The sequence below is a fragment of the Mauremys mutica genome, chromosome 9 (assembly GCF_020497125.1).
Source record: "Mauremys mutica isolate MM-2020 ecotype Southern chromosome 9, ASM2049712v1, whole genome shotgun sequence".
Classification (NCBI taxonomy): domain Eukaryota; kingdom Metazoa; phylum Chordata; order Testudines; family Geoemydidae; genus Mauremys; species Mauremys mutica.
Genome location: NC_059080.1, coordinates 82,379,396 through 82,407,364, shown reverse-complemented (window position 1 = coordinate 82,407,364; position 27,969 = coordinate 82,379,396). Strand labels below are relative to the sequence as shown.

Below are 27,969 nucleotides of genomic sequence, written 5' to 3'. Positions count from 1 at the left end.
TATTACAAAGCTAGATAATTTATAAAAAGTGATGTGACAACAGTAACTATAAACACAAACTACAGTAATACTGCAACAAACAAGTACTGTTGAAACCTGGACTAGTACCTGGCCCCCAGGTTATTATTCTAAAAAGTTGAACTAGTTGTATTTTCAGTATTGAAAATAGCTCTCTCAAAACAGAGTATCACATTACAGCAATGAAGGCTATAATAGTTGTACTGAAAAATATTGCTTGGTAAAATTCTGGCACAGAAGGACTTTATATAAATGATATAACGGTAAAAAGTTCTCATTTTGCTTTAAACCAAAAAAATGAATGAATGAAAAAGTCAATAGCCTTTCTCCACACCCTTCTCACAACAATGTTGTCAACTTCATTCTTAATTGACCAAGAACAAACAACAGAGCAGGATTTTATAGTTTTATAGGTTTTTTTGATTTTCCATTTTCAGCATTAAAATATGGACAGGAAAAGGGATTTTCCCTACATTTCAAATGTTAAGATAAACAAATACATTAAAGCTCTCTCAAGTCATCCATAAGCAATTTGCACCTCCAATTTAAACTTCAGTGTCCAGCTGTGAATTTTTAAAATTATAAAGTGTCACAACCATTTTAAATGTCTCTTGAAATCCACAGGACCCAGGTCATGATGATATACAACTCATGGTATTGTTAATACATTTTCAAGGTGTTAAATTAAAAAATGAGGTGTGACAGCTGTGAGTAGTATAAACAAATTGCACTTTTTGAGGTCTGTGCTGTCACATCTATTTTATAATTATATGCTTCAAAGACATATTAAAAGATATGGAGAATAATGCATACATTTGAAACTATGAAATATAAGATGCTAGTTGCATTATTGAAAAATGTGAATATTTGCTGGAAATATCAAAAGTAGTACTTCCCTTTAGGAAAAAAGCACCCCAAAAGGAAGAAGAAAAAAAGACTGATTACTTGTAAAGTATATTTTACAATTAAATCTATGAAACAGATAAGACAATACAAATTAAAATTGAAGACCTGAAATTATTGCACAGCATGCATACTTACTGATAACATTTGTAAGAATTCTGAAAGTTCTCCTATTTTTGTGCACTAAAAACAACAAAAAGTTGTATATGGAAAAAAACAACAAGTGTAAGGTCTAGGGACTAAGTAGGACTGCAGTAAAATTGCAAATATGATTACATATGAATCTTCTAGCCCTTTTTGAGTACACTACACAAATGCTGAAGCAATCAAGGAAAACACCTCTGAACAACATTCAATTCATTGAAATTATTAAACAAATGCCAATGAAAATATTCACCAACACTCTTCTGCAATATAAAACAAAATCTTAGGCAAAAAATTTCCAAAGTAGCCTCTGGCTCTGGATACCCAGCTTCAGACACCTAGTACTTATTTTATAGAAGTACAGTTGCAGGTGATCAGCATGTCTGACAGTCAGAACACAGGTATTGAGTTGGGCACTGAAAAATTGGGGAACCCAAATCCAGTCGCCACTTTGAAAATTTGATCTTATGCTTTTAACAAAAGTATATACTTGTGCTAAAAACAAAATGGAACACAAAACAAATATTCAAAGCAGAGTAATTTGTGCATACTTACTAAGGTTTACATATTTCTTCTATTTTATTTGCATCTGTACTACAAAATCATTGATATATTTTGTTGATTTAATGGAAATAAGATATCTTATTAAATCTAGCTATAGTTGCATTGTTTATAATTATGCTAGAGAGCACCTTACAAAGCTTCACTGAGAACTCTTAATTTTCAGGTTGCAACACCATAATTGGACCCGTTATACTGTTCACCACCTTAATTTATACCCAAGTAAAATGGGTTCTTACCCATAGATGTAGTATTTAAAATATTCACTAATTAACAATTTAATATTCTCTAAGGTGTGTGTTCTAATTGTTTCACACATGTCCAAAGTCCTGCATGTCCATGAGGATATTGAAACGGAATTGCCTGAGTCAGAGCACTGGGGTACTGTACAGAAACAGTCTCAGGACTGTTCATGCACTTTTCTGTGCTATTATTGACTAAGAAGGACTGATCTGCATAATGACTGTATAGTCTTTACAAGCGTACAGCCATCACACAACCCCCAGTGCTCTGACTACTACCCTCAGGAATTCCCATCCACAGAACTAACCAATCAACTGCTGACACCTCTTGCCTTTGTCATCCCTCCTAATCCAAGACAGTAAGTACAATTTTAATTCTTAGTAGAGGTAGCCATGTTGATTTTTGAACAGAAGAAATATAAGGCCATATTTGCCAAGCATAAAAGGGCAAAACCAGTAGGCAAAAGTAACATTTCCCAGGTATTAAAATAGCATTGAGAAATGCATCCCCACAGTCTCAGAAGCAGCAGGGGGTTCCTGTCTTTTTCCCCCTCACAAGAGCCAGATTCTTGTGGTTGGTGTGGAGAGGTAGGTGTGTAGCTGGGGAGTCAGGAGCTCTGTAGAAGCCCATTGTCTTCTGAGCAACAGGAGGAGGACATATAAGCCCCTTTTCAATGGTCTGGGAGCCATTACGTGCTGGATCAGCAGCAGCTCTGAGTTGGTTGGAGGAACACATTCTGAGGTCAGCGGATGCCCTCTTATATGTTCATTGGTCAGAGAGGGGCCACGTGAATGGATCAGTGTGCAGCTAGGGGGAAACCATCTGGAGATTCAGTAAAGGACAAAGGACAAAAACCTTGGGATAGGACAAAGTTTAGGAGTCGAGTCAGGGTAACTATAATTGGCATGAGATGCCAAAGCAGAGGGTTTGGCAGGGGAGCTGTAAGGATATCACAGGTGGACAAGGCCATGAGAGGGGTAAATTGACAAGTGGCTAAATTATGGGAGTCAGAAATGTTGGTGACTGCCCATCGCAAAATTGTATAACCAGCACCAGAGTTGTTCAAGGAAGAAATAATACACCTTTCTAACGGAATGGTTAACAATCTGGGAATCTGGCAGGGCTGGGGCAAAGTCAGCCACGCTAACTGCTGGTGCCTCTGATGGCAGGTATCCAACACAGATACTCATTCAATAGGGGTACAGTTCCCTGATAAGCCAGAACTGGAAGTGGACTTGGGGGGAAGGCATCCTCCAAAGCAGCTGGAGAACTTGGTACACCTAATGTCTGGTACAGTGAGGAGACAACCCCTTTTCCTCAGCCCCTTAACCCTCATACTTGAGAAGGGCTGTAGGAGTTACTGTAATAGGACCAGGTGTGGAGGGATGACAGCAGTCCTCCACCACATTCAACAGATTGCACTGTACAAGTTATTGCCAGATAGCTCACAGATCAGTTAATAAAGCTGTGGCTTAAACAAACCTCATTCCTTGTGTCTTATCTTTCTTCTTGCATGCCTGGGACAATGTGATACTGCAGAAAGTAAGAGAACCTTTAACAGGGCACAGAAATGTAGTTCAGGCCAAGAATCTGCACCTCTTTAAAGAAGGTTTTTACAGAATCCCCCACCACACACACTTTTTTTGCAACCCATAAAACAAACAAAAACCAGAACCATGACAGCAAAAACATCTGAAATTCACATGCTAGTTCTTCTGCAGCAGATAAATACCACACACTTATTTCCATGTCCCAGAACAATTTAGACGCTGTCGACGATGGTATACAAATGAGAACAGCCACATTGTGTTGGTCTAATTAGAAATGTAAGTGGGAGACGGGTGGGGAAAAGATTCAATGTTTGCCAAAGTGAGGGGGTCAAAATCAGCTGGGACACAGGTTTCAATTTAGTGATATTATAAACAATGCAGTAAAATTATTACTTTCTATTACATATTTATGTAGTATCACTTACCAGCCGCTTCAAGAACCAACTGCAATCTAGCTTTGGCCTGTTCAGCAAGAGACTGAAAAGAAAGATAAGATTTACAATAAACGGTAATATTATTAAAACAACTCTTTGTATACATTTGCACGTTATGTATTATTTCATATACAAACACACACTAAATTTAAGATTGGTAGAAACCATTACACACCACTTAATTTACTCCTGTACTTACATTCCCAATAGCGGATTATTGTCATTGCATCAACAATTTCCATACTCTTAATGGTAATGTGGAAGCTAAAAATCAGTTCTGAGCTAAATTCTCAATATCTGGGTGAGAGTATGAAAATGTGGTAGGACAGAACCAAAGAAGTTATTCATAGAAAAGACTGAGCTAATGAGTCTAAATACTGAGGTGCTCATGTATCACTCCTTTTCAACCTCCCAGACCCAAATTCAGCCGTTCTGTGTGGCAACTCTAGTGCCTGGTTACATGAGAAAGTAGCATTAGGACACAATGAAAAATGTACTTTAATATGACTGGTATGGCTTGTGGTTAGATACCCCATTTTGTCAAGTATCAGGGAGTAGCCAAGTTAGTCGGTATCCACAAAAACAACAAGGAGTCCGGTGGCACCTTAAAGACTAACAGATTTATTTGGGCATAAACTTTCGTGGGTAAAAAACCTCACTGTGTGTCTGTTCTGTTTAGTTCCTCTCCATAGGCCTTCTTTCATATCAAAGGGGCCAAATGTCCTTCCGTTGCCAGTGGCAACCACTCTGCTAATCATTCCAGGGGACCTAATAATTTTATTGTGTCCCATGTACTTGCTACCCCTCTAATTTTGGTGCCACCCGCAATTCTGATCACAGTTCAATTTACACAAAAGACACATTTATCATTAAACTGTTACCCAAGGTTCAGAAGGTGCTCTTTTTCTATAGCATGTCAAAAAGCCTCTGGAAACATTGAGAGATTCCTAGTCTAGACTACAATAGTAAGAAGTGTCATGGCTTGAAAATGCACACACGATTCAAAAGGAATTCAAAGGGACAGATGTAGCTCCATGGACCACCAATGGATTAAGTCATCCACCCCATCTCTCTGTCTCTGTAGGACTGTTCCCTACAATATGTTATTGTTTTGGCCAGTCTAAGTTTGCAAGTTCAGGCTGCATGATTCCAATAGCTCCCTATGAAAGCTATTCCAAGGATAAGTACCTCTATTAAGATTTTTCTGATGCTCAGCCTAAGTTTGCCCTTTCTTGGTTTCTTCCTTATTAGTCATGCAGATTTTGTGGAGGGTAATATGTCACAGATTTTGTTTTGTCTGACCCCTACTAACCATACTATGTGGGGTAGGGATGGCAGTCCTGAGCACAGAAATTGCTTTGCTTTTTAAAAAATGGTTTTCAACCCCTTTTTAAAATGCTGTAGCAATTCCTGGTTCAGAAGGTAGTCCCAACTGCATTACTCTCAGATAACAGAAGAATCTTTGCAACCAACAGTGTCAGTGACATCACAGAATAGTGGCATCTAATCTTCAGAAAACCAAAAGCAGCATGGGACTTCAAAAGGTAAAAAATAAAGAAAACTGATTTCTGTGATAAATGCCCCCCTACACACACACAAAATCTAGTTCATCGGGGCATTACGTTCAGATTCAAATAGTTTTCATTTTATCTTTTCAATTCACCTTTTGTCACCACATTAGGCCTTCTGGTATGTAATGGTAAAGAACAGTTTCTCTTCTACTACAATAATGTAAAGGCTGGATCTTATTAAGCATACAGCATTTTTCAATAACATTGCATTAATGAGTAAGATCAAAAATACGTGAAATAAGTAAAGGCTCAGATGAGAAAAGACCGTCATGTCTTACAATATGATATATCCAATATTGTTAGGGTGTAACTTTGCAATTTGTTTCCACAAACCTAAAATGGCCATGGTAATTACAGTACAAAATTTAAAGTTTGTAGCTACTATAGTAATGTTATTGTTGACCTTTAGTCTCGCTAGCAACAAAAAAAAATTAGGATTTATGATAATAGCGATCTTTTCAATTTTCCTCTCACAATGTACATTCAGTAATTATTACAAAAAATTCAGGATAAACACATCGCCTGCCGAGGAAAGAAAGGAAAAGGATTTTTTTTCCTCCCCAAATAAATTTGCACAACTGGCTAAGTCCCAAAATGGGGGTATGTGGTTTTCACATATTACTGTTAGGTAAAAATAACTGCCAAAAGAGGACACCTTTCATGTACTTTGGTATAGCACAGCCTGGGTTCATGTGAGATACACTTTTGCTCTTGTGTACTATACTGTTATGTGTTAATGTACTAGATATATTTGGGTACGTCTACACTACGGGATTATTCCAATTTTACATAAACCGGTTTAGTAAAACAGATTGTATAAAATCGAGTGCACGCGGCCACACTAAGCACATTAAATCGGTGGTGCCCGAGGCTAGCATCGATTTCTGGAGCGTTGCACTGTGGGTAGCTATTCTGTAGCTATCCCATAGTTCCCGCAGTCTCCCCCGCCCCTTGGAATTCTGGGTTGAGATCCCAGTGCCTGATGAGGCAAAAATCATTGTCGCGGGTGGTTCTGGGTAAATGTCGTCAGTCATTCCTTCCTCCGGGAAAGCAACGGCAGACAATCATTTCGCGCCCTTTTTCCCTGGAAGACGCCATAGCATGGCAACCATGGAGCCTGTTTTGCCTCTTGTCACTGTCACCGTATGTGTACTAGATGCCGCTGACAGAGGCGATTCAGCAGCGCTACACAGCAGCATTCATTTGCTTTTGCATGATAGCAGAGATGGTTATCAGCCGTTCTGTACCATCTATCATGCCATTTTTAATTTGGCAATGAGATGACTGTTACCAGTCCTTTTGTGCTGTACCATCTGCTGCTGTCATAGGTGCCCCTGGCTGAGATCGGCCAGGGGCGCAAAAGACAAAAATGGGAATGACTCCCCAAGTCAATCCCTCCTTTATGGTATCTAAAAATAGAATCAGTCCTGCCTAGAATATGGGGCAAGTGTACTACAGAACCGGTGTATCAGAGAACCAGAGAGCACAGCCGCTCCGTGTCAGATCCCGCAGAAATGATGAGCTGTATGCCATTCACAGGGGGTGCTCCTGCAACAATCCCACCTGTTGATTCCCTCCTCCCCCAGCCTTCCTGGGCTACCGTTGCAGTGTCCCCCATTTGTGTGATGAAGTAATAAAGAATGCAGGAATAAGAAACAGTGACTTGTTAGTGAGATAAAATGAGGGGAAGGCAGCCTCCAGCTGCTTTGATAGTCCAGACAGGACATTAAGCAGTGTGGGGGAGAGGAGCCCAGCATCCCGCTGCTATGATAGTCCAGGCAGAACAGAATCTTTTCTTTACACATGAAAGGCGGGGGCTGATGGAGCTCAGCCCCCTGTTGCTATGATGAAGATGGTTACCAGCCGTTCTGTACCATCTACTGGGAATGATCAGGAGTTTTTTACCCAGGCGCCCCCAGCCGACCTCACCGGAGGCCAGCCAGGAGCACTCACGGGCTGATGATGAGGACAGATACCAGTCCTTTTGTATTGCACCATCTGCCGCAAGGCTGATGACGACGATGGATATCAGCCATATTGTACCATCAGCCACCCATGAGGGGGGGCGAGGATGCTGCTGTTGACTGCTGCAGCATCACGTCTATCAGCAGCATTCAGTAAACATAGGGTGACATTTAAAAGAGTCAAGAGAGGATTTTTTCCCCTTTTACTTCTGGGGGTGGGTGAGGGGGGTAAATTGACGAGCTATGCCCTGAACCACCGCGGATAATGTGTTTGACACTACAGGCATTGGGAGCTCAGCCAAGAATGCAAATGCTTTTCGGAGACTGCAGGAACTGTGGGATAGCTTGAGTCCTCAGTCCCCCCTCCCTCCCTCCATGAGCGTCCATTTGATTCTTTGGCTTTCCGTTACGTTCGTCACACAGCAGCGTGCGGAGTCCCTGCTGTGGCCTCTGTCTGGAGATTTTTTAAAAATGCTTTGGAATTTCGTCTTCTGTAACGGAGCTCTGATAGAACAGATTTGCCTGCCCATACAGCGATCACATCCGTACGGTCCATGCTGGAGCTCTTTTTGGATTTTGATTTCGGACTGCATCGCCACCCGTGCTGATTGGAGCTCCACTCTAGGCAAACAGGAAATGATATTCAAAAGTTCGCGGGGCTTTTCCTGTCTACCTGGCCACTGCATCCGAGTTCTGATTGCTGTCCAGAGTGGTCAGTGGTGCACTGTGGGATACCGCCCGGAGGCCAATACCATCGATTTGCGGCCACACTAACCCTAATCCGATATGGTAATACCGATATTAGCGCTACTCCTCTCGTTGGGGAGGAGTACAGAAACCGGTTTAAAGAGCCCTTTATATCGATATAAAGGGCCTCTTAGTGTGGACGGGTGTGGCGTTAAATCGGTTTAACGCTCCTAAAACCGGTTTAAACGTGTAGTGTAGACCAGGCCTTTGTATCTTCACCCAAATGGGCTATTGAAGAGTTTGTACAGCATCATAATTAGGGGAGACTTTCCTATTTCCCACACCTATTGTATTAAACCAAATTCATATAATCAGAAATGTGGGACTGGAAGGGCCTTCAAGAGGTCATCTAGGTCAGCCCCCTGCACCAAGGCAGGATTCAGTATTATCTAGACCATCCCTGATAGGTTTTTGTCTAACCTGTTCTTAAAAACCTCTAATGATCGAGATTCCACAGCCTCCCTAGGTAATTTGTTCCAGTGCTTAACTACCACGAAGGTTAGGAAGCTTTTCCTAATGTCTAACATAAATCCCCCTTGCTGCAATTTAAGCTCATTACTTCTTGTCCTGTCCTCAGTGGTTAAGGAGAACAATTCATCACCATTCTCTTTATAACAACCTTTTACATACTTGAAGACAGTTATGTCCCCGATCACCCTTCTCTTCTCCACACTAAACAAATCCAATTTTTTCAACCTCTCCTCCTAGGTGATGTTTTCTAGACCTTTAATAATTTTTGTTGCTCTTCTCTGGATTTTCTCCAATTTGTCCACATCTTTCCTGAAATATGATGCCCAGAACTGGACACAATACTCCAGTTGAGGCCTTTTCAGTACTGAGTAAAGCGAAAGAATTACTGGTCATGTGTTGTTTACAACGCTCCTGCTAATATATCCCAGAATGATATTCACTTTCTTTGCAACAGTATTACATTGTTGACTCCTATTCAGTTTGTGATCCACTAGCATCCCAAAATCCTTGACTGCCTTAGAAGGACTATTGCAGTAATTTCCCATTTTGTGTTTGTGCAACTGATTATTCCTTCCTAAGTGTAATACTTTGCATTTGTCCTTCTTGATAATTTTGATTACTAATCCTGTCCTCCAAAGCTCTTGCAAAACCCCTCCCAGCTTGGTATGCGACGCAAACTTTATAAGTACACTCTTTATGCCATTATCCAAATCATTTATAAAAATAGTGAGTAGAACTGGACCCAGGACAGATCCCTGCAGCACCCCACTAGATATGCCCTGCCAGCATGATTGTGAACCATTGATTACTACTCTCTATGTACAGTTTTCCAACCAGTTGTGCATCCACCTTAGAAGATGTGTCTAGGCTGTATTTCCCTAGTTTGTTTATGAGGTCGTGTGAGACAGTATCAAAAGCCTTATTAAAGTCAAGATATATCACATTTACTACTCCTCCCAACATCCACAAAGCTTGTTACCCTTTCAAAAGAAGGATATTACATTGGTTTGACCTGATTTGTTCTTGACCAATCCATGCTGACTATTACTTATCACTTTTTTATCTTCTAACTGCTTACAAATGGATTGCTTGATTATTATCTTTCTGGGGACTGATGTTAAGCTGACTGGTCTATAATTCCCCGGGTTGTCCTTATTCCCCCTTCTATAGATAGGTACTATATTTGTCCTTTTCCAGTCCTCTGGGATCTCTCCCATCCTCCACAAGTTCTCAGAGATAATCACTAATGGATCAGAGATTTCTTCAACTCAGTTCCTTAAGTATTTCAGGATGTATTTCATCAGGCCCTGCCAACTTGAAGACATCTAACTTGTCTACGGCTATGTCTACACATAGACATAGCCGTATGGGGGGGGGAGGAATAGCTCAGTGGTTTGAGCATTGGCCTGCTAAACCCAGGGTTGTGAGTTCAATCCTTGAGGAGGCCACTTCAGGATCTGGGGCAAAAAACTGGTCCTGCTAGTGAAGGCAGGAGGCTGGACTCAATGACCTTTCAAGGTCCCTTCCAGTTCTAGGAGATTGGTATATCTCCAATTATTACCTTATTACACTAGAGACCTTACAGGGGCACAGCTGTATCAATGCAGCTGCACTGCTTAAAGATCTTCCATGCCAATGGGAGAGGCCTCTCCTGTTGACATAATTAAACCACCCCCAACAAGCAGCAGTAGCTATGTCAGCAGGAGAAGCTCTCCCGCCGACACAGAGCTGTACACACTACCATTTATGCCAGAGAAACCTATGTCACTCAAGGGTATTTTTTCATACCCCCGAGTAACATAATTTTTGCCGACATAAGTGGTAGTGTAGACATGGAAGTAATTCTTAATTTGCCCTTTCCCTATTTTAGCCTCAGATACTAGGCCATTTACAGTGATATTCACTATGTTACTAAGCCAATGATTGGTGATCTTTTTGGTGAAAACTGAAACAAAAAAAGGCATTTAACACTTCGGCCATTACTGCATTTTCTGTTATCGTCTTTCCCTCCTCACTGAGTAATGGGCCTACCCTGTTCTTCATCTTCTTCTTACTTCTAATGTATTTGTAAAATGTTTTCTTCATACTAATGGTACATCCATTATCTACAGCAAGGAGAGGTGCCACTATCTGGAGTCACAGTGTCTCCATAGGTCTTTTCACATACTGATTGGTGTGAATGACCATCTCACCAAGCTTTGATGGCCATACAAGAACATCCACTGCCTCCACCAAACAGCCAGCAACAAAGGAGGCTACCACTACACCTTCCCACTGCAGCCTCTCCAGTAAGACTCAAGGACTCCAAAAATGACTTCCACCCATGTCAGCCACTCTCCCCAAACACTGCTGATGCAACAGAACTGGTTGGATATATTTTTTGTGAGTTAGGAGAGATCACTATGCAACAGGACCCTGTTACCTGCCAGCCACCCTGAATTACTTCACTTCTCACAAAAGTTATCAGGGCCAGAAAAGTTCCACTCAGGTCTCGATGCCTCAAATAAAGGGATCTGCTCACTTAGGCACCAGTTTGTATAGCACCACAGTCTGAAGCAGGAAACTTCATTGATTGATAGTGCCAACTTTAGCACCAGCCTCTTCCCCCACGCACTAAGTGGAACGCCTTGGGTGAGCTGAAAGTTGAACATAATCATTGCAGCATCATACCACAAGAATGCAGGAGCACAATAATGGAGCAAGGCATGTGGTGGTGAAGTCCACTGCACTGTTGCAGTGTCCATGTGTAGCAATGATAGCTCTCAAGGTTCAATATCAGATTCCCACACTGGTTCATATGGGTGGCTAACTTGTCCCTCCCACAATTTCCCACCATCTTTTGTTGCCAGATTTTTTGTAGGCATTATGGCAGAGTTGAGTCTTGGGAAAGGATTCAAAGGAGAAGAGGTTAGTAGCCTTACAGATAAGTTCACAATGACAGTCCATGTGTAAGGAATGGCATGGACCAAAGTGTTAAGACACTTGTGGGCAAAGCAGGCAGTTGAGACTATCATTGTTTGCAGAGTTGAGGGGCAGGAAGAAAGCAATACAAGACAAGAAGTGTATAAACAGGAAAGGAAAAAGTTGTAAAGGCAGTTAAAGTTGATCAACTCAACCATCATAGACTAATGGGGTTTGGTCCACAAGACCCTCAGTCTTTCTAAGCAAGAGTTAGTGATATTGCTAACATAGGTAGCTAATGTCAGTATGGTTCGCATGAACATGGATACTTTTAATGCTGCAGGTCTCCCTGATGTCAAGGCACAGATGTTTAGAAAAAGTGGGGAAGCTGCAAAAGGTATACCAAGTGTTTCCCCTTTTGACAGCTACCTGGGCTTTCTGTCCCTTACGCCAAGATATATTTTCCATGTTTTATTTCAATAGTCTTGTCAATTTAAACATGATCGTGTCATCTTTCAAGTGTGTCCATAATAGAAATGTTATATAACTTGATGATATTTTTCAATATATTTATCACAACATTTAAGTCTTACAAATCATGCCTATATACATCAACTAAGGATTAAAAAAAAGAACAGTGATTTTAATTTGAAAATATTTCATTATAGTTCTAACATAGAATATTCCTATCTGAATGTAACTCATCTATCAGCATAGAATACTTTAATGTCCCACTTCTTAGGTTATGATACTTTGACAGAAACTACCTTCAGTTAGTTTAATATGCCGGATATACTGGTAATTCCTCCAAAGACATATATAAACAGCCATAGTCTGTTTACCATCATTAGTAAAACAAGTATCCTACATGAAGAACTTTTGTGAAGACCATATGGAAAGTTATGTTTATACATGTACTAATTAACTTCTCCTTCCTGCTTTGTTTAATTTTTTTTTTAAATAATCACCAAACACTGAAAAAGGCCATTATTCAAGATGCTTTGGTTTTCTTCTCCAGAATTTTAAGGGAATTTATCATCTTCTATTGGCCTTTGAGTACTAGTCAATGGAGCAATTTATTGTCTTTTGTATCAATAATCCACCAATTCAGGTTCCTGAATTTCATGTTTGTTGACCCTATCAAAGAATTCAAATAGAATGGTGAGGCATGATTTCCCTTTACAAAAGCCATGTTTACTCTTCCCCAACATACTGTATTCATCTATGTGTCTGATAATTTTGTTCTTGACTATAGTTTCAACCAATTTGCCTGGTACTGAAGTTAGGCTTAACACCTGTAATTCCCAGAATCGACTCTTGGAGCCTTTTTCAGAAACCAGTGTCACATCAGCTATCCGCCAGTCATCTGGTACAGAGACTGATTTATGCAATAGGTTACATACCACAGTTATGTAGGCAATTTCATATTTGAGTTCCTTCAGAACTCTTGGGTGAATACCATCTACTCCTTGTCCTGGTCCTGTACTGATACCTCAGTCCGGGGCAGTTCCTCAGATTTTTCACCTAGAAAGAATGGCTGAGGTGTGGGAATCCCTTTCACATCCTCTGCAGTGAATACCAATGCAAAGAATTCACTTAGCTTCTCTGCAATGGCCTTGTTTTGCTTTGGAATATAATTTAAAATACCACATTATACTGAAGAGTCAATGACAGTAAGGCACATAGTATTCCTTATAAATTTGATTTTTCTCAGCTGTAAACTTGTCACATATCAGAAATGTTATACATGAAGCACCAAGAAAATATGACAAACTCTCTCACAAAATTGCCCAAAGCATGTCTTATTACACTTTTGAACATGTCATGAATAGACTGAGAAACCATGTTGCTTCATCTGCTTTTAAATGTTTATACTGGTGATTCTTAGTGATTTCGGGAAACTATCAGATGCTCAGATGAAGAACTCAGTTGCACATGGCAGCAAGAGTTCAACTATGCTTTCTCTTCTTTCACACCATGCAACTCAGAGGCAAAAGATAGGAAAGCAAACAAGAAACAGTCAACAGTCAGGATCCCAGCTGCCCTACTGGAGCAGTCAGAAAGGTAAGAGAATATGCTTCACACTCCTACATCTCCATGATCCATTGGTTCAGCTCAGTAGGTCGGAAGTATCAGTATATTCAAAACTGTGGTTTACAACTACTACTAAACATTTTATGTAGATACATCTGTTATTTACAAAAAACTATGGTTAGCATGTTAAATATATACTGACAACAGTGTGTTATTGAAATATTGAAACTAATACAGATGATATCAAGTAAATTTGAGAATTAGACCTTCTGATTTTACGCTTAAAATATTAGAGTAAGAAAGTAAAATAGGAGAATTTGCTGACATCTCATATGTAGAAGCAGCAAAGAATCCTGTGGCACCTTATAGACTAACAGACGTTTTGCAGCATGAGCTTTCGTGGGTGAATACCCACTTCTTCGGATGCAAGCCGAAGGATGGCTTGCATCCGAAGAAGTGGGTATTCACCCACGAAAGCTCATGCTGCAAAACGTCTGTTAGTCTATAAGGTGCCACAGGATTCTTTGCTGCTTCTACAGAACCAGACTAACACGGCTACCCCTCTGATACTTGATCTTCACAGAAATTTGCAGGGGAGAATTAGTCCTGGGGACACTGTTGTGGTAGTGAGAGACCACAGTGAAGGTATAAATTGGTCAGGTGAACACTGAGCAGGAGAAGAAGCTGACTAGTCAAAAGGAGAGAGTACATGCACTAAACTGCTACTTTTTTATTTTAGAGAAGGGATGTAATTTAGAGATTAGAATATTAGACTGGAAATTAAAAGTTATTAGTTCCATTCTTGTCATTAATTTGCCATATGACCATTTGGGTAACTTCTCTGAGGTTGAGAAGAACTATCTGTATAAAGAAGATAACACTTAACCACCTCACAGGGGTGTTAGGAGGCTTAATAAGTAACTACAAAAATAAATGAATTGTGGTATTTGAGTCCCCTGGCCCTTTTATAAACTTGGACCCAAACATCCAGACACACGAGAGGACTTTTGCTGCTTTTTAGCTGGTTCTCAAAGCTCTGCAGCACAGACACATGCAGAGCACCAACAGGACTATGAAGCTATTATTGAAAGATAGTATTTAAACACAAATTACAGCTAGCTTATATTGTATTTCTTCCATGATGGGATAAGCATCATGGATAAACACGACAACTGGACAGTACTTCATTAAAAGTTTTATCTTCTAGATTAAATTGTTAGTAGCCCAATATACCTAAAATAGATTATGATATTAATGTACACACAATTTTGTTATGAGACACAGATTGGTATTTATAGTTTTAAAAGTTATATTATTCTTCATGGTTTTTAGACAAGGCTCAAACTAGAAAATAAACGAGGATGCTCTCTCAAGTCATGCTCCAATCACTTAGTTTGTAAACATTTTGGAGCAGGCAGAGATTGTGTGTACAGTGCCTAGCACAACGTGGTCCTGGTCCATGACTAGGGATCCTGGGCACAACAATAATTCAAATAATTATGATGTCTCAATGAGATGCCACTCAGATTATGAAGACCTTCACAATAAAGCCTTCTTTCCTGAGAATTTTAATCAAACTATGTTAATTATTACCTCCAATAAGATGAAGTTTCACATTTTACAGAACTATTGTTTCAGAATATCTCTAGACTCAGGCCAATTTATCAGAATTGGCTTACATATGGTTCATATTTCAAAGGTTAATCTCTGCAACCACAAAGTCTACAGAGACTTTACTCCCCCCCTCACCCCTTTATTTATTTTTTAAATGAATGCTTAGGTTCCAGAAAAGCTTAGATTAGGGGAACTGTACTGGTTCACTGAGCTGCTGCAAACCAGCCCAATTCACTCTTCGTTTTTTAATGCCCATTTAGAATCTTGTAACTTTACTTCCTTTCTAGTTTTGTCATCTATCTTTTAGCAAACATCTATTGCTTTCCTCAGACAGCTAAAGGAAGTATGGCTGTGTTGCATTTACCTCTGTGTACTAGCACCACCAGCAATATGGACAGAGCTCAGTTTCTGAAATTCTTCATTAACTTTTGCTTCCTCTGACTCAATCTCTGGCTGTACAGCAGCAACAAAAATATTGCATGATCCTATTCATTAACTGTGGTGATTAGCTTTTAATTGGCTGTTTTGAATCATTTCTTTTCTCAGCTTTCACATGACAAGACCTGGCATGAAAAAAGCACTTTTCATTTGACTCTCTCTGAGCATTTTACAGAGTTAAATATATCCACTTTACAGACCAGGAAAACAAAGAACAGAAAGATTAAGTGATTAGCCTGGGTTACAGAATGAGTCAGCAAAGTTTAAAAGAGAATCCAGGTTTATTGACTCCTCTGAGCTAATTGTTCAACAATGTTCCTAGGGTGTTAATAAAACACAGAACTATTCCCCACTTTACAACATTAAATGACAAATAATTTAACAGCCTAAAATATTTGAATAGGTGTCTTATTGCAATTATAAAATGGAGAAACATCAAATTTAAAAAAGTTTTATTTTAAAAAAAAATCCTGTTATATCCTTGAATATACCCTCCCATCATAAAATGTTTGTTCATAGTGCATTCATAATAAAAAGATATCACTAGAATTGCAAGAAAATATTTGATTATATTTATTCTTTTTTCTAATGTTAAACACTTTTAAAAAGCAAATACAGTAGAACCTCAGAGTTACAAACACCTCGGGAACGGAGGCTGGTCTTAACTCTGAAATGTTTGTAACTGAACAAAACATTATGGTTGTTCTTTCAAAAGTTTACAGCTGAACATTGACTTAATACAGCTTTGAAACTTTACTATGCAGAAGAAAAATGCTGCTTTTAACCATCTTAGGGAACATCTACAGCACAAAATTGTTTTGAAATTATTCTATTCAAATTTTCAGAAGCGATTTTATACATTCGGTCTTGCGTGTCCCCATTAAAGTGTGTGAATTCGGCGGAGTGCGTCCACAGTACCGAGGCTAGCATAGAATGTTGGAGCGGTGCACTGTGGGTAGCTATTCACAGTTCCCACAGTCCCCGCCGCCCACTGGAATTCTGTGTTAAGCTCCCAGTGCATGATGGGGCAAAAATATTCTCACGGGTGTTTCTGGGTGTGTGTCGTCAGTCGCTCCTCCCTCCAAGAAAGCTATGGCAGACAATGGTTTTGCGCCTTTTTGGCGTGCAGACACCATACTGCTTTCAGCAGACGGTGCAGTATGGTGCACCGCTTCTCCACTTGTTGAGGTGGAGTACAGAAATCAGATTAAAGGGCTCTTTAAATTGAAAAAAACAGTTTGGTCGTGTGGATGGAATCAGTTTTATTTCATATTAACTAGGCTAATTCTGAAATAACCGCGCACTGTAGACCAGGCCCTGGTTTAAATGAAAGAAGCACAGTTTCCTTACCTTGTCAAATCTTTTTTTTACATTTCCCTTTATTTTTTTAGTAGTTTACATTTAACACAGTACTGTACCATATCTGCTTTTTTTTTTTTGGTCTCTGCTGCTGCCTGATTGCATACTTCCAGTTCCAAATAGGGCTTGTGATTGACTGCTCAGTTCGTTACTCTGAGATTCTACTGTACTACAGGTTCCTAAACTGCTTTTGAACTGCACAGTCCCATTTTGCACTAGATCAGTGGCCCTTTCCTAAAAATTTTACTCATTAAAATAGCACTGAAGATAGTACCTCTCAACTTTGAATTTGATACTTTTATTGTTTTTAAAAAAATACTAGAAAGTATCTAGTATTAGAAGTGAGTTATGAGCTTATGGTCAGCTATAAGACATTGTGCCAAAGGACAGCCTGTGCCCAACAAGTAATTTTAATTTAAAAAGGGGAAGAGCTGTTTGTTTTAGAGCATCATCATCCTTTCAACATGGCTTCAACTGAAGCCAAGACTCAGCCTAAATTTTTCATTAGAATCATTGTATCAGGCTCTCTCCAAATTAGCTACTTCAATTAAAAAAATAAGCTAGAACAGAGGCGGGCAAACTTTTTGGCCTGAGGGCCGCATTGGGTTTCGTAAATTGTATGGAGGGGCGGTTAGGGGAGGTGGTCGTGGCCCGGCCCCCACCTCCTATCTGCCCCCCCCGGGACTCCTGCCCCATCCAACCCCCCCCGTTCCCTGACTGCCCCCCCGCCCCATCCAACCACACCTTCTCCCTGTCCCCTGACTGCCCCCTGCCGCCCCATCCAACCCACCCCCCTTCCTGACTGTCTCCCCCAGGACCCCTGCCCCCATTCAACCCTGTTTCCCCCCAGACCGCCCCGACCCCTATCCACACTCCCAACCCCAGACTACCACCCCAAACTCTCCTGCCCTCTATCCAACCCCCCTGGCTCTCTGCCCCCTTACTGCGCTGCCTGGAGCACCGGTGGCTGGCGCTACAGCCATGCCGCCTGGCTGGAGCTGGGCCAATGCCACCGCCACCACCATGCAGCTCAGAGCACCGGGTCAGGCTGGGCTCTGCGGCTTTACTGCCCCAGGAGCACACAGCCCCGCCGCCCAGAGCACTGCGCTGGTGGTGGGGTGAGCTGAGGCTGCGGGAGAGGAGCCAGGGGCTAGCCTCCCGGGCCAGGAGCTTGGGGGCTGGGCAGGATGGTCCCACAGGCCGGATGTGGCCCGCAGGCCATAGTTTGCCCACCCCTGAGCTAGAATCAACCTCGCTGCCCGTGATGCACTGTATAAAACAATGACTGAGATAATGGTATTAAATGTAAGAAGTGTTTCAAGAAATCCAAAGCAGAAGGAGTGAGAGAAGAATAGGAGGACTGTGAAGGGAATCCAGAAGGTCTTAATACCACCATCCCAAAAACTCAAAGTTCAGTATGAAAGCTCCATATAAAGGCATAGTGTATTAATATTTTTAAATAATGCACTTGGCTCTTGTCTTTAATAGTAACATTACAATGAGGTCCAAATAGTGACAATATTGCTAAAAATTATCTTAATCTGAATTGCAACATTATATCTCCACATTTGATAAGGAAATCTATGTAGTTAATGTAAAAAACTCACAGAATTTTGCTATCAGATGCATGTGGTAATACTGGACTCAATCAGCTTCTTGATATTTATCATTAATGATGTTGGTTAGCTATAAGGTGACCAGATGTCCCAATTTTATAGGGACAGTCCCAATTTTTGGGTCTTTTTCTTATATAGGCTCCTATTACCCCATCCTCGTCCCGATTTTTCACATTTGCTGTCTGGTCACCCTAGTTAGCTATAGTCTAATTACATGGGTTTTTCTCTCCTGTGCAAATCTTTAAAAACAAGCCTAACATTTTTTTTTGCAGAAGACTAAAATAATGTATTGTGTGATCAATCTGCATATATTTAACGATAGTTTGTTTTATCTTTGTATTTATCAAATACAAAGATAGCTTTAAGAATGGCTTTCTCCCTCTCTCATAACAGATGAGTGAAAGGCCCTAAGTGCCATGTCCTTCATGGCAAACATGACTGATAGCACACACTGCACACGTTAATTAAAATGTTTTCCTTATACTTGGAGAGGCTCTAGGATATAAAATTTCTCACAAAGTTACTGCAGGCCTAAGACATTTTACACAGAAACACTTCGTGATAACACCAAAATGTCTTCCAGGCACACTAACAGGCCTCTACAATATTAAACACCTATGCTATAGACCTGCTCTAAAATGATGTAAAAAACTTTTCTTTACTCCAGTCATGTGACTTTTTTAGACTGTCTAATTAGATTCATATATATTTAAGCTTTACATAGCTCTCCCTTAAAAACAAACCACACCGGTCATATTATCACTGATGGTCTAGTACATTATTCACTACACTTCAGGGCAGTAGTTACCACAAATCTGTACTTTAACATTGCAGTTCACACTAGAAATAGCCCATGAAGCTCAGCTACTGTAGCTGCTGATCTTGCCACCTGGCAGCAGTGCCACTTACTCGCTGTTTAGATTTCTCCTGGTGGAGAGGAACTCAGCAAAATGTCAGTTTAAAAACAAAAGCCTGAATTAACCAGTTAATACGTGTATTCCTGATCTACTGTAGTTAAGGAAAACCCACATGTGAAGTTGGTGCCCAAGCAAATCCATCCTCCTGGATTAATTCCAGCTGATGAACTAACTGTATGGTTAAACATTTTGCCAGAGATTAGGTCATTAGTCATTTCTCTAGAATTTCACATCTGGAGATGAGGTTCAGGCTTAAGAAAGAAGGAGGCAGAAAAAGTTCAGCAAGGAAGGAAGGGGGTGGGCAAGAGAGAGAGAGAAGGATGCAGGGCTAATAAGAGTTTGAGGATATGACTGGGACATTCAACATGACTGGGGAACTTTTCCCTGTATCACTTGAACTGTTGGAAAGTCAGAGAAACCCAATGCAAAGATGGCTCAAGGCAATGTAGGGCAAATTAAGTTTGGAAGAGCTATCTTAAAAAACAAGAGCCCTGCTCATGAGAGTTAAGCACGAGCAGTCTGATTGTAATAAAAGCCCTGTTCAGCTTCTCAAGCAGGTGGTTCTGCATCTATGTATTCCTCTCAAACCTGCCTTCTCCTCAGAATACAATACAGGGAATGTGCACAAGTGCCAACACATCATGGAGTTTAGGGCTGATGAACTGTATTAAGCCAACTGAAGAAGTATGCGATTAATGAAACTCCAACAACTGCACTCTCTTTACTTCAAAATCTTAAAATTCAGTTGCTACACAGACAAACATTAGCTAATATAAAACTGACAAACCTAATATCTATTCCTAAGTAAGGAAGATATATGCCCATACCTCTGATTTTCGAGTTACTTACTGAACAATGATGGTCACTATGGGAAAGTTGTTTACTTGAAGTAGACAAAACAAATTATTTTTGACACATTTTCCTTGTAACTGAGGAAAAGTGACTTCCTCATTCATGGACATTGCCTGAAACATGAATCCCACTCAGCCTACTTTGGATTAACCTAGATAGAGCTCTCACATATCTTAAACATCTGAGGAAAACTGCAGCTAAAGTGAGGATGCACAATAACCATCTAAGCAACTGGCCTCTGTTACTCTGCAATACAATGAGTATGGCTCCATTTGTCTCACACCAAGTTGGTTGATACACAACTACACTCAACCATGTGCATCATAACTGGGATAGCTCGACCTACTACAGTACCTAAGCTCTCTGTGTTAAGCAACATCACTCATCCATACATCTGTCATGACTATGCTACAGCCAGAATGGCTAAGATCAGGGCAAACCCAAGCCTACCACTATACAGAGACCTTTTTAACCACTCAAAAACGCTCTTGTCATTGAGGTTCAATGACATCTGTTGTGGGCCCACTTGCCCTGCCCAGATTTCTCTGTGATGTCAATTTGCCACACTGCTCATGAAGTCCTTCTGAACCGTTTTGAACAAGACAGGGTCAATGTGCAGTCAACCTTCACACCTGGGGTCAACAAGAGGATCCCACATGCAGTTGTGGCAACATCATATATCAGACGTTGGACAAAAACATCATACATCACTTACTACTGCCCTCTGACCAGATTTGATGGTGGTCTAAGGGCTCTGAACTTCACTGATGAGGCTACCACAAACTCGCTTGGCAGCTCCACATCTGGTAAGAAGACAACTGTTTCCACAAGTGTTAGTCTGTATACACAAAAGGAACGAGGAATCTGGTGGCACCTTAAAGACTAACAGATTTATTTGGGCATAAAACATTATATCTCTGAATTTGATAAGGAAATCTATGTAGTTCATGTAAAAAAAACTCTCAGAATTTTGCTATCAGACACATGTGGTAATATATTTCAACAACAAAAACTTCATAAACAGACTTCGAAGAGAAACTGCTGAGCTACAATTCATTTGCAAACTTAACACCATCAATTTGGGCTTGAATAGGGACTGGGAGTGGCTGGCTCACTACAAAATCAATTTTCCCTCTCTTGGTATTGACACCACCTCATCAATTATTGGGAGTGGACTACATCCACCCTGACTAAATTGGCCTTCAACATTGGTTCTCCACTTGTAAAGTAACTCCCTTCTCTTTATGTGCCAATATATACTTATGCCTGTATCTGTAATTTTCACTCCAGGCATCTGAAGAAGTGGGTTTTTTACCCACGAAAGCTTATGCCCAAATAAATCTGTTAGTCTTTAAGGTGCCACTGGACTCCTCATTGTTTTTTTAGAGAATCATAAAACACTTAGAACATCATATGATAGAGTCTAACCAACATTCTTTTTCCAAGGGAAAATCATGCTTCATTAGTTTATTGGAATTCTTTGAATGTGTTGATAAAAGAGTGGATAAAGGCAAACCAGTTAATTTATTTGGACTTTCAAAAGGCCTTTAGCAAAGTCCTTAATAAGAGGCTACTAAAGAAACTAAGGCCTGGTCTACACTTGGGAGGGATGGGGGTGGAGGAGATCGACCTAAGATACGCAACTTCAGCTACGAGAATAGCGTAGCTGAAGTCGACGTATTTTAGATCAACTTAGAATCACTTACTTTGCATCCTTGCGATGCAGGATCGACAGCCGCTGCTCCCCCGTCGACTTTGCTTCCGCCCCTCGCCGAGCTGGAGTTCAGCAGTCGACGGGAGAGCGATCAGGGATCGATTTATCGTGTCTACACTACACACGATAAATCAATCCCCGATAGATAGGTCGCTACCCGCCGATCCGGCGGGTAGTATAGATGTACCCTAAGTAGTTCTGATGCAAAAAGCAAAGTAGTGGCACAGATAAGAAATGGATTAAAAAACAACTTGAACAACAAAAATGATCTGTTTTTCTCATGGAAAATGTAAATAGGAAGGTGCCACAGATTCTGTGCTAGGATTAGTATTCAATACATTTATTAATAATCTAGAAAATGAGTAAGCAGTGATGTGGCCAAACTTGGAGATAACTAAGTTATTTAGGTTACAGAAAACTGAATGACTTCATAAGGAGCCTAACCAAGCCGTATGAACGGACATGATGGCAAATTAAATTCAATGCTAACAAACACAAATACTAACATTGGATAGAATGATTTGAAGTACTCATATGCCATTCATTTATATTAGAACCCAGTAGTGCAGTGGTGGGCAACCTGCGGCCCACCAGGGTAATCCACTGGCAGGCCGCGAGACAGTTTGCACAGCCGCCCACAGCTCCCAGGGGCCGCGGTTCACCATTCCTGGCCAATGGGAGCTGCGGAAGCCGCTTCCTGCAGCTCCCATTGGCCAGGAACAGCGAACTGTGGCCACTGGAAGCTGCGGGCGGCCACAGAAACGTAAACCAACTGTCTCGTAGCCCATCAGAGGATTACCTTAAACGGGCCACATGTGGCCCGCAGGCTGCTCACCACTGCAGTAGGGTATCAACTCAGGACAAAGACCTGGGCATCACTGTGGACAGCTCAATGAAGACCTCTGCTCAATGTGCAACAGTAATCAAAAAAGCAAAGAAAATGTGAGGAAGCATAAAGCAACAGAATGGAGAATATTATGGAATGACATGAAGAGTAATATGGAACATGTCATCACTTCATTAAATAAATCAATAGAATGCCCTCAACTGAAATACTGTTTCCAGTTCTGGTTAATACATCTCAAAATGATAAAGCAGAGACAGAGGGTATAACATTCTGTACCCCAAAGCAACACCCTGGCACCCCCATATTTACCATGGTGATATGATTATATATTTTATACGAAGTATGTCATGTAAGGTATCAATGAAAAAGTTATGATTTGCTGAATATGATTACCCTATGTATGTATATGCATGTATCATTTTGTATCTAAAGTTATGAACATTGACTATGTACCAGTATTTCAAATGTGTTTGCTCCTGGGGTGACACCCACAAGGTAGTTTACATCCAGTCTAGCCAGCACATTGTGGATGAACCATTCAAGGTAATGGCCCATTAAGAAACACAATATGCCATGGAAGAAGCTTATCCCCACCTGATGGTTTTTCCTGTGTACGTTCTAGCCAGTATATGGGTAATGGCCCCTCCTATGATTCATCGAAGCATGCAAGGGTATGTGACCAGCTCCTGTGACACAAGACTCCATCTGGTACCTGTACTTTTCCACTAACTGTGCTGGGGACTTAGCTTGGAACAATGAAGTCCCCTCCTCATGGAAGAAGCTATAAAAGGGGGATGTAACATCATCAATTGGCCTCACTCCAACTACAACTCAACATCTATAAAGATGTCTGAAAAACAAAAGACTTGGACTGGGGAGGTGGTCCCAAGCGGGAAAGAGGGAATCCCAGCATGTGGGAGGAAGGTTTAGACACTGCTTGATTTACATTTTTCACTTTATTCACCCACGAAAGCTCATGCTGCAAAACGTCTGTTAGTCTATAAGGTGCCACAGGATTCTTTGCTGCTTCTACAGAACCAGACTAACACGGCTACCCCTCTGATACTTGTGTTTGAAGTGCAAAGGGAAATCTGCTCAGGAACAGAGGCTGGTACATTGTCCTCGCCACATCAAGGGAGAGGCAGACTGGGTAATAACTTACACTGGTCAGGCTTCTGAGCAGGGCAAGACGGTACAGCTCTGGGGTCCTAGGCTGGGGACCTGGGGGGCCTTGGCTGAAGCCTCTCTATTGTTGATTCATGAGTGGCTAGCGAAAGTATTCATGTAACTCAGCTGGGTGTGTCCCTGACTGTAAATGTTTGTGTGAGTGCAAGATCTGGAGGGGTTTGTAGCTTGTCAAATAATCAGTGTGCGAGGGAGCTCGGGCTGGTAAGACAGAGGGCTAAACAGTACCCCAGTTCCAGGTTGCACCGCGGGGAACCTGTCACAGAGGGTGTTTCTAAAACAGGGGACTAGAATGATTAGAGGTAGGGAAAAACTGCCAGAAAATGTACTGAAAAATTCACTTTAGAGAAGACATGATAAAAATACAGAAAATAATGAAAGGTTAAAAAAGGACACAGCATGAACATCTATTCACCATTTCATGCTTGAAGAGCATGGGGATACTCAACAAAACTGAAAAGATGGTAAATAAATTCAAAGCTGACAAAAGGAAATTCTTTTTCACATAGTATACTGGAACTCATCACCACAAGATATCATAAAGGCCAAAAACTGAGCAGGATTTAAAAAGTGGATTAGATATTTTTATGGATAACAACAATATCCATATTTACAATAATAGTAAATGCTAACAATAAAAACAAAGGGATATAAACTGTCAAGCTTTGGAGCATAAACCAACCTCCAATTATTGGGGATTAAGAGCAGGTAGATTTTCCCTCACCTACCTGCTGCAGTTTCTCCCTCTGAAATACCTGATACTAGCCACAGTCAGAGAAAGGAGACGAGCTAGACAGGTCTGATCCTATATGGCTGTTCTGATGTTAAGAGTAGATATCAAAAGGAAAAAACTGAATTTGTTGAAAACTGTGGATCTCAAATTTATGCAGTGGACATGGTAATGATTAAGCACTATTTCTGCATATAAGTAAGACTTTTCAGACTAATTCCCCTGCCCAAAACTATCCTCCTATTAAATACAGTAGGGAAATAAGGACTAATTTTTACAGATTGTCACACTAATATACCAGGTGTATGAAAAATGTTCAAGAGCTAACAATGAAAGATAAAACACCACATTCTAAATCTACCATGCAGTCTGTTTAGAATGAGCCTTACATACATTCCTGTTCCTATAACAGGATAGCTTATGGCATGAAGAACCGCAAAAAAATTTGAGTAGGTAGCATCATACTGTCCATTGTCAATAAGATTATCTTTATAATCATACAGGAACACAATGGAGAGCTGAAGATTAATCCTAAGCAAAGAGCATCCTTCTACTGTGATAAAAATCAGTATGTCCGGCTTTAGATGATAAATATCTCCATCTGACAGAATATTCCAAAACTGATAGCTTGGCATCGAGGTTATTCATGCTTCTTTAAGTAAACAGTTTTGTAAGTAATAAACAGGTTATAGCACCATTTCTTAAAAGAATTGTAAACGATTTCATGGAGTCTCCCATAAATACATATTTACTATATACTAATGCAGATTACTGAAATATCTTATATCGCAGTATAGAGGGAGCATAACAATAATTTTTGTATCCCTATCCCCAATCTACTACCACTGTGTGACGCAGAGGAATTAAAAATTGCAGAAAAATCCTGTGAGGAACAGAAAGGTAGCTTCATCTGCTCATCATACACACAGGTGCCTGTAACACAGATATAGAAAATAAAAGCAGCATGACCAATGCAGCCAAATAAAAAAAAAGGACAAAGAAGAGCCAAGTCAAAAGAGCTAGGAAAGCCATGTTCCTTCTCCAGCATGAACTGAAGTCTGCCTAAAAAATGAGATTAATTAATGCTTGATCCTGAGCCAATGAGAATGGCCTTGGGTTGCACTCTTCACAGTGGCACACATCACACTAAGGGGACAGTTGGGTTGTAATTACTTGTAGGAGGAGGGTCTCACAACCAAAAATAGAAGAAGAGCATCTAGGCACCCAAGCAAAGGATCTGAAAGACACCCTGTTTAACTATACAGATCCATGACCTCTGTTGATTTTCATGGCCCCTACTACTCTATTAGTTGCTCGTCTTTCAAAATAGGCAGGGACTACCCAGGGAAGGAATAATGTGGCCTAATGATTACAATTCAGAGTCCAGAAGGAAAAAAAAACCAGTGTTAGCATATAAATACCAACATATAACTATCCAAATGAAAAACAGCCTTATGAAATGTTCGAAAAGTCAATCTGTTAAATAATATAATTCCTGAATTTAAAAAGAACAAGAATGTAATGCCTGCAAGCTGCATGGAAACTTTTAAAAACACCATAATAGAAGCTCAAACTATATGTATACCCCAAATATAAAAAACAGTAAGAGGACCAAAAAAATGCCACCATAGCTAAACAGAGTAAAAGAGGCAGTTACAGAAAAAAAGACATTTTAAAAATTAGAAGTCAAATCCTACCAAGGAATACAGAAAGGGACATAAACACTGGCAAATCAAATGTAAAAATACAATTAGGAAGGCCCAAAAAGAATTTGAAGAGCAACTAGCAAAACACACAAAAACAACAAAAAATGTAAGTATATTAGAAGCAGGAAGTCTGCCAAACAATCAGTGGGGACATGGGATGACTAAGGTTCCAAAGCAGCACTCAAGGAAGACAAGGCCATTGCAAAGAAGCTAAATGAATTCTTTACATTGGTCTTCACTGAGGAGGATGTGAGAGAGACTCCCACTCCTGAGCCATTCTTTCTAGGTGACAATTCTAAGGAACCATCCCAGACTGAAATGTCAATAAAGGAGCTTTTGGAACAAGTTGATTAATTAAATAGTAATAACTCACAAGGACCAGAAGGCATTCACCCAAGAGTTCTGAAGGAACTTAAACATGAAATTGTATACATAACTGTGGTATGTAACCGATCACCTAAATCGGCCTCTGTATCAGATGACTGGAGGATAGCTAATGTGACGCTTCTTTTTAAAAAAAGTCTCCAAGGGCAGTCACAGGTCAGTAAGCCAAATTTCAGTACCAGGCAAATTGGGTGAAACTATAGTCAAGAACAGAATTATAGGACACATATAAGGACACAATATGTTGGGGAAGAGTCAACACAGCTTTTGTAAAGGGAAATCATCCCTCGCCAGTCTATTCAAATTCTTTGAGAGGGTCAACAAACATGTGGATCAAGGTGATCCAGTGGATATAGTGACTTGCACTTTCAGAAAGCCTTTGACAAGGTCTCTCACCAAAAGCTCATAAGCAAAGTACGGAATCATGGGATAAGAGGGAAGGTCCTCTCATGGATCAGTAACTGGTTAAAAGATAGGAAACAAAGGGTAGAAATAAATGGCCAGTTTTTACAATGGAGAGAGGTAAATAGCGGAGTCTCCCATAGATGTGTACTGGGACCAGTGCTGTTCAACATGTTCATAAATGATGTGGAAAAAGGAGTAAACAGCGAGATGGCAAAGTTTGCAGACAATACTAAGTTACTCAAGACAGTTAAGCCCAAAGTAGTCTACAAAGAGTTAAAAGGGATCTCACAAAACTGGATGACTGGGCAACAAAATGGCAGTTGAAATTTAATGTTGATAAATGCAAAGTTATGCACATTGGAAAACATAATCCAACTATACACAGAAAATGATGGGGTCTCTTGAGTGGTAACAGCTAATTTAAAGATCTTGGTAGTCATTGTGCTTAGTTTGCTGAAAACAATGTACAGCAGCAGTAAAAAAGCTAAGGAAGTTAGGAAGCATTAGGAAAGGGACAGATAGATAATAAGACAGAAAATATAATGACACTACATATATCCATGGTATGCCCACACCTTGAATTCTATGTGCCGTTCCGGTTGACCCGTCTAAATACACACACACACACACACACACAAACACACACACACAAAACCAGAAA

The 27,969-nt window shown here is 40.4% G+C and overlaps 1 protein-coding gene across 5 annotated transcripts in view; it reads right to left on the bottom strand.

Annotated features, from left to right (window-relative positions):
• Positions 1-27,969, bottom strand: part of RSRC1 (arginine and serine rich coiled-coil 1) — a 392,168-nt gene that overhangs the window by 178,655 nt on the left and 185,544 nt on the right. For all 5 annotated transcript variants that reach the window (XM_045031597.1, XM_045031596.1, XM_045031595.1 and 2 more), the window contains one exon: positions 3,845-3,896. In XM_045031597.1, the coding sequence (XP_044887532.1) occupies positions 3,845-3,896 (52 nt within the window). The remainder of the gene's footprint in view (positions 1-3,844; positions 3,897-27,969) is intronic.